The sequence below is a fragment of the Manihot esculenta genome, chromosome 13, assembly GCF_001659605.2.
Source record: "Manihot esculenta cultivar AM560-2 chromosome 13, M.esculenta_v8, whole genome shotgun sequence".
NCBI lineage: Eukaryota > Viridiplantae > Streptophyta > Magnoliopsida > Malpighiales > Euphorbiaceae > Manihot > Manihot esculenta.
In genome coordinates, this window is record NC_035173.2 from 28,051,630 (window position 1) to 28,072,209 (window position 20,580).

General features: G+C 30.8%; 2 protein-coding genes across 2 annotated transcripts; one reads left to right on the forward strand and one right to left on the reverse strand.

The window, feature by feature from the left end:
* Positions 1-2,118: 2,118 nt before the first annotated feature.
* On the forward strand, positions 2,119-5,696 carry LOC110629956 (phospho-2-dehydro-3-deoxyheptonate aldolase 2, chloroplastic). Its single transcript, XM_021777187.2, has 5 exons — positions 2,119-2,752; positions 3,102-3,379; positions 3,486-3,762; positions 4,183-4,428; positions 5,043-5,696. Exons 1-5 carry the CDS (start codon positions 2,213-2,215, stop codon positions 5,304-5,306), a joined length of 1,605 nt encoding a protein of 534 aa, XP_021632879.1. The 5' UTR covers positions 2,119-2,212; the 3' UTR covers positions 5,307-5,696.
* Positions 5,697-11,824: 6,128 nt separating this feature from the next.
* LOC110630177 (polyadenylate-binding protein 3) lies at positions 11,825-16,594 on the reverse strand. The gene is made up of 6 exons (XM_021777530.2): positions 16,429-16,594; positions 16,173-16,275; positions 15,969-16,039; positions 12,562-12,753; positions 12,322-12,443; positions 11,825-12,223 (listed from the first exon to the last, which is right to left on the reverse strand). Exons 1-6 carry the CDS (start codon positions 16,540-16,542, stop codon positions 12,175-12,177), a joined length of 651 nt encoding a protein of 216 aa, XP_021633222.1. The 5' UTR covers positions 16,543-16,594; the 3' UTR covers positions 11,825-12,174.
* Positions 16,595-20,580: the final 3,986 nt, after the last annotated feature.

Genomic DNA, 20,580 nt, shown 5'->3' on the forward strand with positions numbered 1-20,580 from the left:
TATAAAATTAATAATTTAATAATTTAATAATTTGTATTACAGTAAAATGAAGCTAATTATTAATATACTATTAAAATTCAGTTTGATTTTTTATTTATTTCGGTTTGATTTGATTTTTAATTTTAAAAATTTCAGTTATTTTGGTTCGGTTTAATTTTAATGAGAAAAAAATGAAACAATTAAACCGAACTAATATGATAATAATATGTTATTTTTAATAATATAGAAAAATTAGATTATATTAAAATTAAAATATTTTAATTAAATTTTAAAATATTTAAAAAATAAAAAATTTATTAAAATTTAAAATCGATCAAATCGAATTGAATTAGACTAATTTAATTTAATTTAATTTCTAACCAAAATCAGTTATTATGGTACTACAATAATTTTAAAATAGTTTTATACTTGTAAGATGTATTATTATATAAATAAAAATTTTATATTTACTATAACATTTATAATATTTCATTTACAATAATGAATTCACTAAATTAATATATCTTCTTAATTTTACATTATAATAATTTTAAATAATTTTAATTAGAGATAATCATGATAGTTTGATATTATGATAATAGAACACTAAATTTAATTATTTTACAGATAAATGCATTTCAAAATCAATAATTTTATTTAAAATAAAATAAAAATTATTAATTTTAAAATTTTTATCACATTATAATAAAGTTGCTTAATAACAAATTATTATTATTATTATTATTATTATTATTACATAAATAATTTTTTCTTTATTTTAATTAATTATTTATAAATCTTTATTTTTTTATATTTTTTAAATTTAAATTAATTTTATGATTTATAATCTGTTTAATCCTATTTATACTTAAATTATATTTAATTAATTTTATTACAATTCAAAATAAAATTTATTAAAAAAATAAAATTGTTATAAAAAATTTAAAAACATGTTGCACTTTAATGGTTAATTTAATTTTATTTAACTTTTATATAAAATTATAAATTATTATTAAAACATATTAATAAAACTAATACATATTTAATTAAATATAAAATATATTATAATGATATTATATCATACTAAAAAATTAATGGCTCGCCTTTGTTCTTGTTTAAATTTTTTCTTTTATTTTTTTCCGTATGTGTGGATTTATCGTACCAAAATTAAAATTCAATCATGACTTATAAGCGTAGCCCAAACAGGAACCGTCCATATTTACAAGTGGAGTATGTGACAATTGCTTATTTCAATTCCATGGACTAGGACAGCAAAATCAACCCTTGTTCGTTAGGTAATGAAATTGAAATATAAGTGGAGCCATCGGTAGGTAAGGAAGGATGTGGGAACCCAATCTTTTACCAAAATACCCCTCTTGAAACTTATTTAATTTTTTTAATATCTTATTTAGTTCAAATTTGTTACTATCTGATAACTTAAATTTTACAAAATAATTTAATTAAATTGAAATATGTAAATTGTTTTTTAATTTTTATTTGATTTAAATTTTTTATTTTATATAAGATTATTTTTTAAAAAATAATTTATTTATTTTTAAATAAGTAAATTATTTTTATATTTTAAGAAAGTATTTTTTTAAATTTTTAAAAAATTTAAAAATATATTAACTAAATAAATTAAATATATTAATTTTATAGAAATTTAACGTGTTGGTAAAGTTAATATTTATGTATAAAGATCAGAACCAAATTATATGTATTTAGGTTTAGCAGCATAATTTTCCTTTTTCATCTGCTCAGCCCATGTGACTTGTTAGTCTTTGGCCATAGCACCCATTTATTTACCAAAATACCCCTCCTCTCATTTTCCTTTAGCAGCACAAATTTCCCTTTTTCATCTGCTCAGCCCATGTGACTTGTTAGTCTTTGGCCATAGCACCCATTTATTTACCAAAATACCCCTCCTCTCATTTTCCTTTAGCAGCACAAATTTCCCTTTTTCATCTGCTCAGCCCATGTGACTTGTTAGTCTCTGGCCATAGCACCCATTTATTTACCAAAATACCCCTCCTCTCATTTTCCTGCGCACCTAACCTGCTTGCTCCTTTGACCATTGAAGTCTACCAAACATGAATCTGTCTCGTTACAGACTTCTGACTTGGACCTCTATAAATACCACTTTGTCTCTCTTTTTGCCCAGAGCCTCCATTGTTTCTCTCTCTAAAAGCTTTTGCGGAAGGCAGGGAGAAAAGCAGAGGAAGCTTGAACAGAAATGGCTCTTTCAACTCTCTCTTCCAAGTCTTTATACAGCAACGCCCAATCTCTTTCTCACCACCAACCCCACCACCAACAACAACCGCCTCTCTCTTTCCTTCCCGGAAACAGAAACAACAGCTCCAGATCTCTTCCCTCAATCACCGCCGTTCATGCTGCAGAGCCTGCTAAAAGTACGGTTAAGGAGTCGAAGGCGCCTGCGGCGGCGCCTGTTGCCGCCCCTGGTACCGGGAAATGGACATTGGACAGCTGGAAAACGAAGAAGGCTTTGCAGCTTCCCGAGTACCCGGATGCGAATGAACTGGAGTCGGTTTTGAAGACTATCGAAGCATTTCCTCCGATAGTTTTTGCTGGGGAAGCTAGGAGTTTAGAAGAGAAGCTCGCTGAGGCTGCCTTGGGGAATGCATTTTTGTTGCAAGGTGGTGATTGTGCAGAGAGTTTCAAGGAGTTTAGTGGTAATAACATAAGGGATACTTTTAGAATTCTGCTTCAGATGGGCGTTGTCCTCATGTTCGGCGGCCAAATGCCCGTCATTAAGGTTAGATTGATCATGAATTTTGAATATTGATTATTTCTTGCAGGTTAATTGTTCTTGTTTTAGATTGCAGCAGGATCTTTAGGTGGAAATACGGGTGGACAATAGCTCTCATTTAGGCTTCTGTTTTGTTAAAGGGTTTCAATTTAAATTCAACAAGTTTTGGAAGGTCGCTTTTTGTAGTATAAAGTTGGGAGTTTCTTAAATAGTGACGAGGGATATTCAATTAAGGGAGATTTTTTATTTTTGATTTTAATGTCAATCAGAATTTTGGATTGATTTGAATTATATCATAACTATGATAATGTTCGTGGCATACTCTTTATAGATTTTGTTGTTATTACTGTTTTAGGTGGGAAGAATGGCAGGTCAGTTTGCAAAGCCTAGATCAGATCCATTTGAGGAGAAGAATGGAGTGAAGTTGCCAAGTTACAAGGGAGACAACATTAACGGAGATGCTTTTGACGAGAAGTCGAGAATTCCAGACCCACAGAGGTTGATAAGGGCTTACTGCCAATCTGCAGCAACTCTCAACCTTCTTAGGGCTTTTGCTACTGGAGGTTATGCTGCAATGCAGAGAGTTACTCAGTGGAATCTTGACTTTGCAGAGCACAGTGAGCAAGGAGATAGGTATGCAAACTAAACTTTCCTTAAGAATCATAGGTGCATTCATCTGTTTCATTTGTTAGGAAACAATTTACATCTTTATCATGGTTGATGCTGATTTCTTTGATAGGTACCAAGAACTGGCACATCGGGTTGATGAGGCCTTAGGATTTATGGCTGCTGCAGGACTCACAGTGGAACACCCTATCATGACGACAACTGAATTCTGGACATCCCATGAATGCTTGCATTTGCCCTATGAGCAAGCTCTGACAAGGCTGGATTCAACTTCTGGCCAGTACTATGATTGCTCTGCCCACATGCTCTGGTGTGGAGAGCGTACCCGTCAATTGGATGGTGCCCATGTAGAGTTCCTTAGAGGAATTTCTAACCCTCTTGGTATCAAGGTACGCTAGTGCAAGCATTAAAATAATTGTTCTTGCTTTTTCTGCTAAGCTTTTGAAACTTGTCTTTTGCATATGATTTCTATATTTTCATTGGGTTAAGACTTGTGAATATCATAGGCCTATGATTTATGCTGTCAACTCCTGCTCAATCTTGAAGCGCAACTGTGGAAAGACTATACATGCTAGTGTTCCCAACTCTGTTGAATTCGTGTGTTGGTGCTTTTATGATTATATAATATCAGCTATGGTACATGGTTGGCTATGAATAATTTTTGAGACATAATCTACTCTGGAATTTATTGTTCAACAAAACTTTATTCCAAATCCATGCTTCTCTTCTATGCCTATTCCTAAGATGAATGAATTGGTTATATCTGTATGTTAGCAAAATTAGTTATGGAGTGTGCAACTTTTATGCAGGTGAGCAACAAGATGGATCCAAATGAACTGGTTAAACTCATTGAAATTCTTAATCCAAACAACAAGCCTGGAAGGATAACAATCATCTGTAGAATGGGTGCTGAGAACATGAGAGTCAAGCTTCCTCACTTGATTAGAGCAGTACGCCAGGCAGGACAGATCGTGACATGGGTCTGTGATCCAATGCACGGGAACACCATTAAGGCACCATGTGGACTAAAAACACGCCCCTTTGATGCAATTTTGGTAAGATTTATGTGTTATGTCACTTGGTTTCATAGTCCGTAAAGTAGACATTCAGACATTTGACTACAATTTGATTGATATTACAAATCCAAAACTTGAATGACATGCTGATGTAAAAGTTTTATACTGGTAAGCACTTGCCGTTTCATGTGCTCCTTTTGGAATGGGCTTTCTCAATACACTAGATCATGACTCATAAATTGTGATATCAGTTTAAGACTAGACACATGAAACATTAAGTCCTCCATCAAAGTATTGAAGTTTTATGGTAATTTGGTGCCAAATAATGTCAACCAATGGTTTTTGGTAGGTGAGCTATCACATTCAAGAGCAATAATTTTTATAATTATTTGGCTAAGTAGAATGATCCTAGTTATTGGGGCATATGTTTCTCACCACTTTTGTGGTAGGTTAGCTATCATATTCAATATGCATTGTTTTTATTAGTATTTGGCCAAGTAGAATGATCCTGGTTATTTGGCATATGTCTCTCACCTCTTATCTGGGAAAAAGTCCTAAGGTAAACTGTTAACAGGAATGAATACAGTACAAAATTATCTTGTTTACTGTAGTCCCTTCTTAACTAATGTTGATGATATTGTATTTGTTTGCAGGCTGAGGTTAGAGCATTCTTTGATGTCCATGAGCAAGAAGGAAGCCACCCTGGAGGAATTCACCTAGAGATGACTGGCCAAAATGTGACCGAGTGCATTGGTGGGTCTAGAACAGTAACTTTTGATGACTTGGGCTCACGCTATCACACACATTGTGACCCCAGGCTTAATGCTTCTCAATCTTTGGAGCTAGCATTTATCATTGCAGAGAGACTTAGAAAAAGAAGGATGGGAACCCAACGCCTGCTTTCCTTAAGCCTGTAAGGCGTAACCAGTGCCAAGGTCTAGTATTATTTCTTAGCACTCAGCTGTCTAAATGTATTTAGTGAATAAATGCCTTGCCTTGTACTTCAACGCTCGTGCTGTAGCCACTAGCTGCCACCACAGCAATTCTTTCCGACGATTGAAAGCTACTTTGCAGTCCTGCAACACACAGCCTGCCTATGCAAAGCATGAATTAACTTTAGTAGTGAAGTTGATACAATGCTCTCAAGGGAAGCCGCAAAAGCAATATGCTGGAGATGAGCTTTCTGGAATCTTATTAGTTGTAGTTATTTGGATTAAAGTTTCTGTACTATTTATGCACACTGAAGTTTGTTTGAGTTACTGTTGGGATTTTTCTGGCCGAGAAATAAAAATAAGCATATTATTGAATTGAGAATGGATCATTAGATGTGGATATCATTTTCCTAGTATTAATTGCTGGTACTGGCCAATACCTATGACTAAATTATTCCAATGGTTAACGAATTTTGCTTTTTTTTTTTTTTTTTTTTTTTTTCTTCAGGTCATCTGGGATTGATAAATCTGGAATATGACAAATAAATAAAAGAAAAAATTATTTTTTAATTTCTGAGTTATAGCATAATTAACGGATTTGTCCCTCTATGTTTAGAATTTAACTTCTTTTTTAAATTTAATTTTATCAAAATTCAAGATTTTTTCATAAAAAATTTCTATTAAATTAATAATTTTCATTTGCCAAAGGAAAGATAATAAATATAATTTTAAAAATATTATTATCAATAATAAAATAAAAAAAATTATTATTTAGTTCTTATAATATAAAAAAATTTGCTATTTAGTATTTCAATTTTGAAAAATATATTAAGATGTCCTGACATTTTAAAAAATCTACTAGTTAGTTTCTCTATTAATTTTATCACTAAATATTTTACTATTTAGTTTCTATAGTTCAAAAAAAATTATTAATTGATCTCTCAAATTATTAAAAAGTTTACTAATTAATTACTCCATATGAGGGATATTTTAGATTTTTTTATAATATTTAACGATTAAAATTAACAAAAAGATTAACTAGCATATTTTTTAAAATATTAGAAATATTTTAATGAATTTTTCAAATGGCGAGCAGTGATCGACGTCGAGCAGCATCATAAAAGTAAAGTAATTTCTAATGAATTTTAACCCTTTATCTTTAATAATTTAAATTTTACATATTTAAATTTTAACCTTTTATTTTTAATAATTTAAATTTTATATATTTAAATTTTTATTATCTTTATTGAATTTAAATCTTAAATTTATTAAAATTTTTATTTATTTATAGATATTGAGTTTGAGATTTTCTTTCTTGAATTTTGACGAAATTAAACTTCACAAAAATTCAAAAAATAAAGGGAATATGTTAATTATGTAATATCTTGAAAATGAAAACATATTTTTTCCTTTAATTTTTTGAGAAAGGGACCCATAAATTTGTAAAAAAAAAATTTTAGGGATTAAAGTGTTAGGTTATAAAAAGAGTAGTTCGATCATTTTTTCAATCACTAATGGTATTTTTTATGAAAATATCTCTAATTTTGATCGAATTAAATCTTAAGAACGAAAGTATTGAATTTTAAAAATAAGGAGACGAATCCGTTAATTATGTTATATTTCAAAGATTAAAAAAATAATTTTTTCTAAATAAAATAGAATAAGTGTAAGGAATAATTTTTTCTAAATAAAATAGAATAAGTGTAAGGAATAATTTTTTCTAAATAAAATAGAATAAGTGTAAGGATTAGAGATGAATGCTAAGGGCAAGTACGTTTGATCTAATTTCATAATGGAAAGTTGCTTTCATTTCTTAAACTACTTGCAAAATTTTTTACTCTCTTTAGAAAATCTTATCCCTAATAACTTATATCAATTAATAAAAATATAAACCCATTAATAATATATTAATAAATATAAAATAAACTAACATGTGACAACATAAATAGTGTTATTACAAGTATATAATAAACTTAAATATTACAAAATTAGGACAAAAATAAAATATCTTATCTGATTGTCTGAACATAAGTAGGATACTAGTTTTTTAAATGGGCAAATACATAATTTAGCCATGATTCAAAAAAAAAAAAGTTAAAATCTTAATATTTTTCATCATTTGTTAATTATTAACATACTCTGAAACTTTATAAAATATAGCTATTACTTTTAGATTTTATAAAAATATAATTATTTAATTTTTAAAAATTTAAAATTAGTATAAATTATGTTAGTATATATGAATTAAATAATTATATTTTTATAAAGGTTAGATGTAAAAAATTAATACAGAAAAAATAAATTGTTAATTGAAATTTTGTATAAAAGTTAGTAGCAAAATTATATTTTTAACTCTTTAGTATAAAAATATTTTTATTTAAGTTGTGTGAAATTTATTTTAAATTTTAATATAAATTAATTTTAATTGTAACCAATTTTATTTATGTTAGTTTTTTAAAAGTGAAATTTTATTTTAAAAAATTTAATTATTTCGATTCGGTTCAATTTTGATAAAACAAAATAATCGAATTAATTAGTAATAATAATATTTTTTTTTATAATATAGAGAAAGCCTATTCATATAACCGTTATATTTTTCTATATGACCACTAATAAATCTGTCTACGCAGTGATCAAGCTAGAATTTTAATTTTGTAGGTGATTCTCTATTTCTTCCCTTGATTTATAAAGTTATGAAAGAAATGACAAATTTGAAAAAAAAATTAAGGTTAAAAAAATTACATTTGTTAAAGAAAGCAAAGAATTTTGTCAGTATGACCAATTATCCATCAATTTTTTTTTCTTAAAATTTGAAGATCAGATGAGGAATAGATTTGTGGTTGTTATTAGTACTTTTGTTGTGCTATAAATATACATGTAATGGGAAAATAAGGTCATTTATCATCAATTAAAACAAGCCAAACCCTAATGACCTAACAAGCCAAACCCTATTTGTCATTTTTCTTTAAAAAAAAAAAAAAAACCTAATTATCTGGAGGGAAACTTTTGGGTTAATAATAGTAGATTTTGTATATGTATTATTTGAAAATAGTAAATTTTTGGGTTAATAATAGTAAATTTTCTATAAAGATTGATATTCAAATCTAGAGTTTAGTTTATAACTGCAAATTTCTATGTGTATTATTTGTGGATTTTGGTTTGAATCTAGTAAATACTGTGATTGTTTGAAAATTTTGAATTTGAGATTGTTTAGGTTGCCCACAAATCTTTACTTGGTTGCTTGTTGTTGGAATAGACTGAACCAATATTTTTTGATTTAATTTAATTTATTATAAATTAAATTAAATCAGTATTAATAATACTAACATGGCATGTGGAGTCATCTATTAATAAAGAATAAAATAATATTACATTATTTTATATATATATATATATATATATATATAAAATAAAATATTATATATATATATTTTTACTATTATAGAATAGTGTTAATTTATTAATTTGAAAATTTTTGAAATTATATATAATATAATCTAATTAATAAATATTTTATTTTTTTTTTCTCTATTATAAATAATTATATAGAATATATATAAAATTATTATAAATAATATTAATCGTGATAAAATATAAAATAATTAAAAAATTAATATAACTAATTGCATAAAATATTATCAAATTAAAATTTTATTAAATTCTATAATAAAAAAATAAAATAGTATTTATAATATTCTAAAGTTATAAATTTTGAATTTAAATTATTATAATTTATTATATTAATGATTTTAATAATTTTAATCACTTTACTTTGTTCATATTTTTATTTTATATAAAATTTACTAGCATTATCTCTTCATATGACTCAATTTCTTGCATTTTTAATTGGCTAATATTTTGAATTTTTTTATTATTCTATATAATTCAATTTCTTGCATTTTTAGTTGGTTAATATTTTGAATTTTTTTTATTATTCTATATACATGAAATGTATGACGCTATAATTTTTAGCGGTTAGCTCAAGAACTTTTTGGATAGATATAAGTTAGAACAAGAATTATTCAAATATTGAGATTTTTTAGTTCAAATAATTCTCCACCACCGCGACCGCTATTTAATATTGTTCAGTAAACTTTATTTTTTTAAATATTAAATATTAATAATATATGATAATAAATATTAAAATTTTTAATTTTTAAATATAATTAAATTTCTTGATACATAATTTTATACTTATTAATATTTGAGAATTTTAAATTTTTGCTTTAAAATTGAAAATCATACATATTAGTTAAATTTCTAATTCTCTTCTACATTATCTTCTTTATTTTATGATAATAGGTGGTATATTTAATTAATAATTTTTTCTTATATTATTTTAAATTTTAATAAATAAAATAAGATATTATGATTTAATCAATCAATAGTTTTAAGTTTCAAATTTGAATGTAAAAAATAAAATATTTTTCTCTTCTTAATAAATGGGTGAATTCACATAAAAAAATTTATTTTATAAAATAATTTTATATTATTTTATATAATAGTGATATAAAATATTTGAAAGAAACTCGATCTGGACAATTATATAAAATTTTTTAAAATTTTTAAAAGTTGTATTATTTTTAATAGAAATAAAACATTTAGATTACAAAACAAATACATGAAAATGTTTCAATTTTTCTTTTGTTAGTGACTCGGATCTATAATATAATATTGAAATAAACCACATGCATTGCCTAATCAGCTTCTCCTAAACTTAGTTTAATATTAGATAAAATTTTCAAAAATTTTTAAAAAAATGTCTATTTTGCTAAAATTCAAAAAATGGATTAAATATAAAAGTGCAAAAAGGTTTGGTCAAGTTCATGGGCTAACAATTTATTTTTACATATCAGCTATATAAATTACCGAGTCAAAAAATGATGATTCCAAATAAAGGATTGTGAATTTAATAACTTATGGATAGTTATATAAAAGTTAAAATTTATATAAAAATATTGTTTTTTTCACAATTTTTTTAAAATTCATTCTTAACAATTGCTCAGTCAATCCTTAGAGAAAGATTTCTCTTTGTTCGTCTTTTCTTTTTTTTTTTTTTTCTCTTGAAATAAGAGATATCATTTTTGTTGAATTTCCGTAACTGCCTTTATTATTTTCGAGTGGAGTGGCTCTCTCCTCTCACCTGGACGTGGATTGCTTCCTCCTCATTTGAATGTGAGTGGACATGATTCTTATTTTAGTTTTGTTTGTTTGATTGCGGCTTACTTTATATTACTTTTTTTTCTCTATTTTTTTTTATTTTTATCCGAGTAGTCTAAATTTATATTTTTCAAGATAAAATCTAGACGGTGGTTTAGTGAACAAAATTTCGAGATACATCCACTCTTCCATTACTTACTAGTGGTGACGAGCTGGATATTTCTTTTTGGCTCTACATATGAGATTAGGAAAGAATAGTATTTTTTACGAAAGAATAGTATTTCTTACGAAAGAATAGTATTTCTTTTAAGATGTCTAATTTTTTTATCTTTAACTGAATTTATCAGTATGTATGAATTTTAATTTATTGAATTTATATTTTTCTAGTATGTGATAGTTTTGTTTTGTAATTTTTTTACCTCGATTAGTCTTTACGTTGTATTTTTCATTTTATTGCTTAAGCAAGCTTTTCAATTGGTATTCTTCACCTCTATTTGAGTATTGTTGGCTATGGTGGTTAGATTTTTAAAGGTGAGGAGCAGCGTGACTATTAAGCTCGTCCTATCGAGAGTCTTCAAGGTCTGACGAACTTTAAATTTATTCTTCTTTTAGGTCTTAAAGACTCTTGGTATGTTGGAATGGTTACCCTTTCTAGGATTTTGGCTCCTCTATGTAATCTCGGGCCTTTTATGACTAATTTAATAAATATTCATGTCTTTCTGAAAAAATATATGTATACATATGTTAAAATTTAAATAATCACATGCAAACTATGGGTAACTCCCCAATTTGTACGGAGAGCAACTATGAGCAAGGCAGCTCATACCATCTGTAAGAATGCCGGCAGAGCTCTCGCCAATGTAACCAGCAAAGACGAATGTATCTTTTAATTAGCCGACTGGACGTCCTCGATGGCCGGAAAAAGAAGTTCAAAGCCACCCCTTTACCTCTTGTATTTTTTTAATTTAATTATGTTAAAATAAAAACGATGATGCATTGTCTTAGGGTGCTAATCTATCAAAATCATGGTGATACAAATGAGATCGAGGATTGAATAATTCTGGATGAATTTTGTACCTTTTTGTTTACTTTTTCAGCTGAGAAAAGCAGGGGAGAAACAGAGCATCTAATTTGAAGGTAGACAGATAAGCAGTTTCAGGTAAAATCTTAGTTCCATGATCACGTGACCATCTGATCATCAAACCAAAATTTGTAAATCGTGCAGGGGAACTGTTGTAATATTCACTGTTAGTTGCATCTTCTTTTCCAGGTAATGACCGATTTCAATTGACATTAAAATCAAATAAAACAAACACAGAAGTTATATTGCTCTTACAAGGGAATATTCTCAAGTTACGATGTCATAAAATATATATTAAGTTTTTAAACTGGATACAATGCAATAAAATAAAAAGGCCAAGTTCGTGTACATGGGGAACCTTTCAATCCCTTACAAAGAGAGGGAGTGAGAGAATTCAAACCCTCCCTATCCAAATGCTAGCAAACTCCTTGATGAAGAAAATTTTGCCAGAAGGATAATGTCTGAAATAAGACTTTTCATCAATCTTTAGTGTCATCAGTTATAAATATCATCATACCCATAAAACATCTCTTTATCTTCCTGAAAGATCATAAATGAGAAAACTCGAGTTCCTGGATGGAAACATCCACCTGATATTATCTTTAACAATGCCTAGTAATACGGCATGTATCGCATTGGCCTTCTGAACCTAGGAACCTTCCTGCAGACATTGAGGGTGGCATGACAAACACAAAGAAGAAGTGTTGAACTGAAAAATATATGGTCCATCAAAACAGGATAAGTGCAGAAAAAGCATACCCATATCCATAAGGGGAGTAATAAGGCACATATGGCCTCCTAGACCGGTAACCCATGGAAGGATCGAAGTACCTCGGTCGATACTGCTTCATTCCAGGTACATTGGTCCTTTTGGGCAAAACCTAAATGGTACATCAAATAGAAAAAGGATAAATCAAAAGAAAATATGGATCTCAAGGAAATTTCAAAACCACAATTGATAAGCATGCTAATTGTTTTGATAAAAGAATAAAGACTTGCCTTCAATTGACGTCCGTGTAGTTCAGATTCATTCAAAAGCAAAGCCTCTTGTACAGCTTCTACTTCAAGGAATTCCACATAAGCAAAACCCTTTGGCTGGCCATACTTGTCCGTCAGAATAGTAACCCGGTTAACTGTACCACAAGACTGAAAGTGCTGTTGGACTTCTTCTGGTGTGCATGCATAATCAACCTGCAGCATAAAGTTCATCATGTGGTTTGCTTGCCAAATTTCAATCGGCATGAAATCTAAGACAAACCCATAAAACTAAGACAAACTTAAATTTAATCACAAAAAAAGGTTTAAGGCAAAAACAAATGTTGCAAAATGTTTTATCAACATTACTTGTACTGTAATTTTTGAGATAAAAGAGATTTCTTTTTCCACATGCATAATACATCAAAACCCCAACAAAATAAAACATGATGATAAGGAAAAAATAATGATTATCAGAACACTACAACAGCACTGAACAAAAAGAAGTGATTTCTTTTAATCCGTGTTGTTATTATCACTTCTTTGACAAAAGCAATAATGCTCTATATTTTCCTCGTTCAAGCAATATGAAGGTATCCTGTTGCCTCTCATCCAGCTTGTTTAATCTTTGTGCATGAGAACTTTTATTTGACAAGCTCTTTTGAGTTCACAATTCAAATTTTTAAATATGTATTAGCTTGATAACAATTTAAAGTCACCAAATACATGGTGCATAGTAGCAATGCCAAACTGCCACATCAGCTTGCCAGCGTCCATCCATCAAAAACAATAAACACACTTTCATACCTAAACCATTGCTGCCTTGTGTCCAAAAAAACCAAACCAGCATTTTCCAACTACCACATTATCAATCTTCAATAACCAAATCATCCCACAACCATTCCTTTTTCAAATATAGAACTAGAAATTAGAATCCATAATTTCAGAAGCTCCTCTAATTTGGCTTTTTCTTCTATAAGTTAAGTTTACTTGTTAAGTGTATACTTTCGCACCGCCTTAATGAAAATGCTACGCCCATCACTGTGGCTAACTCTTTAGTAATGATTAATGAGAAATGACAAACCCAACAAGTGATTAAAGTCAACAATAAGTCAAAATTAGCTAATTGGAGTTTTAAGAACTCATTGTAAGTTCACTTGTAATGTGAAAACATATTTGCAAGCATTTGCAACACTTAGGATAAAATAACTAGCAGTCAAGAGATAAGACATGACAAAGAAGCAAAGTCTTATACCCTTCACCATATCTGCTCAATGACCATATTTTCTGGAAGCACCAACCACTAACAGCAGCGAAGAGGCTCTGCAGTCTGCAACTCAGATTGCATATGCCGACCTGCCTCTGCTTTTGAAAAGGAATGACTTCTACTCACTTGGAGCATCTCAATAACATACTATCATCCATTCCAACAACCTCAGGGAAGCCCCTTGCTTTCTTTCACTCAATTTATTGTTAAAATAAATTTGTGTTATTTTCATTTTGGACCTCTCTCTATCTCTCTTATCATTCCTTCCTTTTTTTGGTTCAAATCTTCCTTTTGAATTTCTTGTTCTGTTTTTCTTTTTCCCTTTCAAATGTTCTTTCATTCCTTTTTCTTTTCACTCTTTTTTCCAGTAAAATCATCATATTTTCCACTCATTTTCTTTCTACTAGCTTGTTATCATTTCTTCTGTCTATTAACATGCAGGAACTTTTAACCTCTCATAAATCAAGCTTATCAACAGAAATGACTGATCGGTACAACTATTCCAGTGCTAATGAACTGAGAACTTGAATAAGAACCCTGCGATCATAGTGAGACTTAAAGTCAAACCATGATTAAACCATATGAACAGGGAAAAAAAGAAGAAGAAAATAATGGAAACAGTAGTTCAAAAATTGTAAAACAAATTCTACGGGAAAAAGGAGGATTTCTCATTGCTTTTGTTTCTTCCTTTTTCCTTGTAGGTTTAGAGGGGGTAGGTAGTAGTGCAGTTGAGATCTGAAAATTTGTTGAATTATTAGAGTACAGACTAGTCTGATAAATGAATTGAATTTGATACTAAACCGCTTGCATGTCAAATAAGGATTTAACAATTCTTTTTCTCATACACTAATTAGGTATACTTACTGTATTCGAGCACATAATAAAACACTTAGAAAACAAGTATTTTTTAAACAAAAAAAATGCCATAGCCTATTATAACAGCTACATTTCAGAAACTCAAGGTAGATGTTATATTGGATTTTGTACAATACTATTATACATATTTTGAAACTTCTATGTACACATAATTCACAAGGCATTTCAAATGCAAGCAATATCAGAAAAAGAAAAAAGATTCCAAAATCTAGAAATTTTACACTTGAAAAAAAGACAGACCAGCAAAATTTTCTTTATATAATAGTACAGTTGTCATCATACAATACACAGAAAGCATCAAATTGCTTTTTAGCTAGCGTATTCTGGGATTGGTGTGCGCACGTGCACACACACACACACAACTATTGCAAGTCTATTCGTTTCACTTTAGAGTGACAAAAAAAATAGTCCGTTAAGGGACCAAATAAACTACTTAACAAGTAAACATTAAAAATAATCAAAATGAAAACCTCAGGATCTATGGTAACCTCGGATTTCCGAGTGTATCCACCACTGCTAGTTAATTTAAACATAGGCAAGCTTGGATATGCCCATTCTTCAACAAATAAACAGTTTATACAGTTGCTGTACAAAGAATTATAACAATTTGTCTAATCTTCTGCGCAATTTATTACTTCATTGAAGTGCATTCTATGGGGAAGTTTTGACACAACAAGAACACCTAAATGGACAACAGAAAGGTAACAGGAGATCATATGCTTCTGTAAATGATTTTATGCTCGGACAATAATCAAGAAGTCTATAACAAACACCTAGAGAAACACGCATCTTTCCCCAATTTTTTTCTCCTTGTTCAGACCAAAAGTCCATAAGACAACTCGGAAGATGCACTACCACGTGCATGCATGTTCTATCTATAAAATGTACACACATATCATGAAGGTTAATAATTGATGGATGTGAAAAGGATTGATTTCACTAAAAATGGACCGAATTCACAACTAGGTGAAGGAAAAAAAGGAAGCAAATATAAAATACATAAATTCATGAAACCTAGCACATACATAAGACATGCTCTATAGAAAGGGAATTGTATTCCAAAAAGAATATTTATATTGATCAATGCAAAAAGCGGCGCTGCTATTTTTCTCAAACTGACCAGTTGAAATGAGAACTTTCTTTTTTCCATCTTTCAGTTAGATATGCAGACAAGAAATTTTGATTAAGGGCTAAAGAAAATCACACAATATTAAGCAACTCTAAGCTGACACAAGGATATAAGAACTAGCGTATGAGGGGAGAAAAATGAGATTATTCTATTTCTCACATTGCCAACAAACACAGAACGAGAATCTGCTTCTTCCCTATTTGCTTGGTTAGCAGTTGTACTAGCTGGATCTGTGAATGTCATTACAGCAAGCGCAATAAAACAATGATATGAGTTTAAATTTAACGGTCAAAAAGAGAAAAATAAGCAAGATATAAGAAAATAAAACTCGTAGGAGGAGAAAAAAGAAAAATAAGTCAAAACCTTGAACAGCGCCCATCTCCTTCTCAACCTTAGCTTGCATCTCGCGGAGAGCCGCCGCTTCCTCCTCCATCTCCTTCAATCTCTTCTTCATCTCATCCAGCTCCTGCGACATTACCCCCAAATAGAGTGATGCTTATTGTTAATATATGCAAGAAACCTAAGTACATAGCTTTGCGAAGAAACATCTAAGATAGATACAATCACTAGGGTTTTCGTTATCTCTGTACAAAATTGAAACTCAAAGAGATAGAAGGACCTTAACGGCGTCTTCATCGGCGGCGGACATGTCGACTTCGGCGTTGTGAGGGTCCATATCGCCTTCCAGGTCAGGAATCTCCGCTCCGTATACCTCGTGCTCTTCTTCGTCCATAGCTTTGGATCTGGTTTGATGTTTGCGGAAGCAAGAAAATCCACCAGAAGTCCTTTAGTTATCGGTTTATACAGTGTGAGACTAATTAGTTGAGAAACGCAGTCGTTTCGAATGATGCAAGGAGTTATCGTCAAGTAACAGGTCGAGTATTTAGATGCATGTAATCCGATTCAAACACAAATATATAAGTTTAATTAATATATAATTGGGCTTAGAATATATTTGAATTCGGAAAATGTATTCATTTTTAATAAGGATTCATTTGAGTTTTATATATCAGATATTCATTATCTAAATTTACCTATATAAATATTTAATTAAATAAAAAATATATTTATGACAATATATTTTTATATTTTTTCTTATATAAAAAATAAAATTCAAAATATTTCGTAAAATTGTTAAAAACTTTTAATATGCATTATCATTAACAAAATATATTATTAATTAATTTTTATTAAATTTTATATAAATTTAAATAGTTTAATATATTTTTAGATAACTATAATTAAGTTTGATAAATTTCGAGTAATTTAATAAAAATTTAAATATTTTGTAAAATTATTAATATATATATATATATATTACCATAAAACAACTTATGTAAAATATTAATTAAAATATAAATTTTATTAAAATTAATAAGAAATATATGAATTTAAATAAATTTGCCAAATTTCATAATAATCATAATTAAATTTAAGATAAATTTCAATGGTTCAAAGAAAAAGCAAAACTTATGGAATACTCATAATAGTTCAAAGAAAAAATAAATTTTTATGTATGATATCATGAGAAAATAGGATTTACAAAGGTTGAATAAGCTTGATCCGGGAGAAAGGTGCTCATCTTCTTTTATTCCTTTCTTTTATCTGTTAGCGACATCTAACGGTCTTACTGCTACTGGGCCACCTGTCTCTGTCAAACAGATACATACATACAAAAGCGTCAGATATCTGCTCCATGTTGAACGATCATTTAATTCTCTTCCTGGCACGCGTGTAAACAGAGATATTGGGTGAGTGGGCCGGTTATCCCTTCTCTAGCTAGACCTCATGGCCGAGCTCAGGTACAAGGGAGGCCTGATCTCAAGGCCGAATGGTTTGGGTCGGCCCATTTAAGAGGCTTTGTGAACTTTGGACTAGGGCTGTCACCATGGACTCGGCCTCGTAATGGGATGGTGAAACCTAGCGGTCATCAATTGCCCATTTACATTCTCGTCAGTTATTACATGAATGATGAGGGGGTAAATATCGAGAACCCATTATGACCGCATGGCCCGAGGACTGTCCCCCTTAAAACGTCTCTTCTTCTCTTTACTGTTTCAAAATTCGAATTTGCTTAGCCTTCAAAGAACTCTTATTCCTCTTTGTTCTCTACGCGTTCTGCTTGCTCTGTCCTTCTGCCCCCCTCGTTTTCAATGTATGCTTTTTACTTCACCATGGATGGCCCAAAGCTTCCTGATGTCATTAATCAAGAGTCTTGTGTTACTCCGTCCACCCTAAAAGATTTCTTCTCTCGGGAGTATCTGGATACTCCTCTTTTTTATATCCGGGCTCCCTATCGAAATGAGAGGATCGTCCTTCCCGATCCCCCTCCCTCTGGTCTAATAGACCCTCAGAGAGACCGCAGTTTGGTCTTCTTTGTGAAACAACGAGAGTATGGTTTGACCTTTCCCTTCTCCCCCTTTTTCATTGAGGTCTTCCGGTATTTCAAGATAACCCCTCAAATGTTGTCTCCTAATTCTATTCTATTTATGTGCTCATTCGAGTCCATTTATCTGAGCTGGGGGTTCACACCCACAGCGCATCTGTTTGTTACCTTTTTTCAGCTAATTAGGGTAAGTCAGAGCTTTTACTATTTTGCCCCTCGCGGAGGGTTGCCCATATTTTCGGGTTACAAGGACTCAATAAAAGACTAGGTAGAGGGGTTTGTAGTGGTAGAGCTGAAAAAGGACTCCGGGTTGTCTTGGGAGGTGGAGCTCTCCTGAGAGGATGTCCCTCTAGGCTGCAATGATCTGCCTTAGTGACAGGAGCGGTTGTCGAAGCCGGTCAAAAATAACCTTCTTGGTTACCTACAATTTACAACTGCAGATAGTGGTGAAGGATCGTATCCACAGAGAATTGATTACCTGTTTATTTATCTCAATCAAGACCAAGAGAACTAATTGAAAACACAATGGAAAGCAAGTAACTAAAAGCTGAATTAAAGTAAAGTGCAATAAAAGTAAAAAGGGGGGGTTTTGAGATTGATTTGATTAATAACTATTGAAAGCAATTAAAACAGCAAGTAATCAAAATAAAACAAGAAATCAATATGAGAAAAGTCTAGTTGAAGATATGGATCCACTTTGGTTGTTTGGGTTGATCATTGAAACATGGTTATCTTGATTAATTCAATAGGTTGGTTATGGAGGTGGAAGACACTTCTCACCACCATGTCTTTCCTTATGAACAAACTGATTAGGGAACGTCCTCTAATCAATTACTAATCAACAAATTGCCAAGGAACGTCCTTGGGCCATAGGCATCAAAACAATTGCCAATTGCATGAAGAACAAGAAAGATCCAAACCCTAGCTACTCAAACGCATGAGATGTTGCTAGATCACACAATTTCTTGGGTTTTTACCCCAAGTGTTCTATGGACAGAATATTTCCAGCAATTACGGACTAACAAATATCCTAATCCAACAATCAATTAACTTTGCAATCAAGAATCAAGTGGCCAATTTGATCAAAACAACAAAGCAATCTTAGAATTAAGCATCAATTGCATGAATATTGAATGAAATCAAAGACAAAAGTTTCTGTTCAAATCTCACAACCCATTAAACAACCTTAGTTTCAACCAAACTTCAACTAGAAAGAAGGTTTCAGCCACTCATGGCTGAACCAAAACAGAAAATAAAAGAAAAGAAGAAGAAAAGATGAAGAACTAAATGAAGAGAGAGCCTAGGAGAGGCTGCCGAATTTCCTTGAGAAGAGGTGGAACCAAATCTGCCTTTCTTGTCTTCTTGAAGCCTTTATATAAGTCTTGAGAGGCTGCCTAGGGTTTCATGGAAGTCCAGGAGACTTTTAGAGGCTGTCAAAAATGTCCTTGGTGTTGCATGTGCCTTGTTTGTGTATGAGTGAAGGAAAAAACGAGTCACATGTGATGGAAGGCAAGTGGGGGCTCTTTGGTCTTTTCAATTGCTGCCCAAGGTCTTCAAGATGTTGCCCAAAGAGTTAAGAGGCTGCCCATGCACTAATAAGGAAGGTGGAGCCTCCTTTTGAATTTTGAATGTGCATGATACTAAGTGGGAAACATGTGATCTTTGGATTTGGCTTCCTTAATAAGCTTGATCTTGAAATCCAATATTTGAATGTGAATCTTGAAGATTTGGATCTCAAAATACTTCCCTTGTTTGGCTCCTCAAATATGGCAACTTGAGATATGGCTTATTGAATAAGGAAAGTGTGTATTGGAGTGCATTTTCGGCTGTCTAAAGTGAGTTTCGGAGGCTGGACTTTCGGCTCTGGACATAAGGTTCGGCGGCCGAAGGTGCCGCCGAAGGTGGTCGACTTTCGTCTCTGGAGTCCTCTTTCGGCCGCCGAAGGTTGCCGCCGAAGGTGACTGATTTTTGGCTTCCGAAAGTTGCCTCCGAAGGTTGCTTCTCTAGTTTTGGCTTCTTTTGGCATTTTTAAGAGCATTTTCTCCAAATTGTTTCTTCACACCTAATACTTGCAAAACATGATTAAAACCACAAAATTAGGTAGAATAGGTGCAAACAAACATCAATAAGATCATGAAAATATGGGCTAAAATATGCTCTATCACTTAGTTGAACCTTTCTTAACAAGTTGAGTACCTTCCACTGACTTCTGTTGAGAAGAAGTATGACGTCGAAAAATGCATGTTTGTGTCTAGTCGTTAGGACTGTAGGGATGCAGGTATTTTGCTTCGTTTAACTGCTTTGATTTTCTCTTCTTGATTTTCTTCGAATGCTTTTTTTTTTTTTAACTTGTTTGGTTTTGGGTTTCTGCAGCTTCTCAAGTAC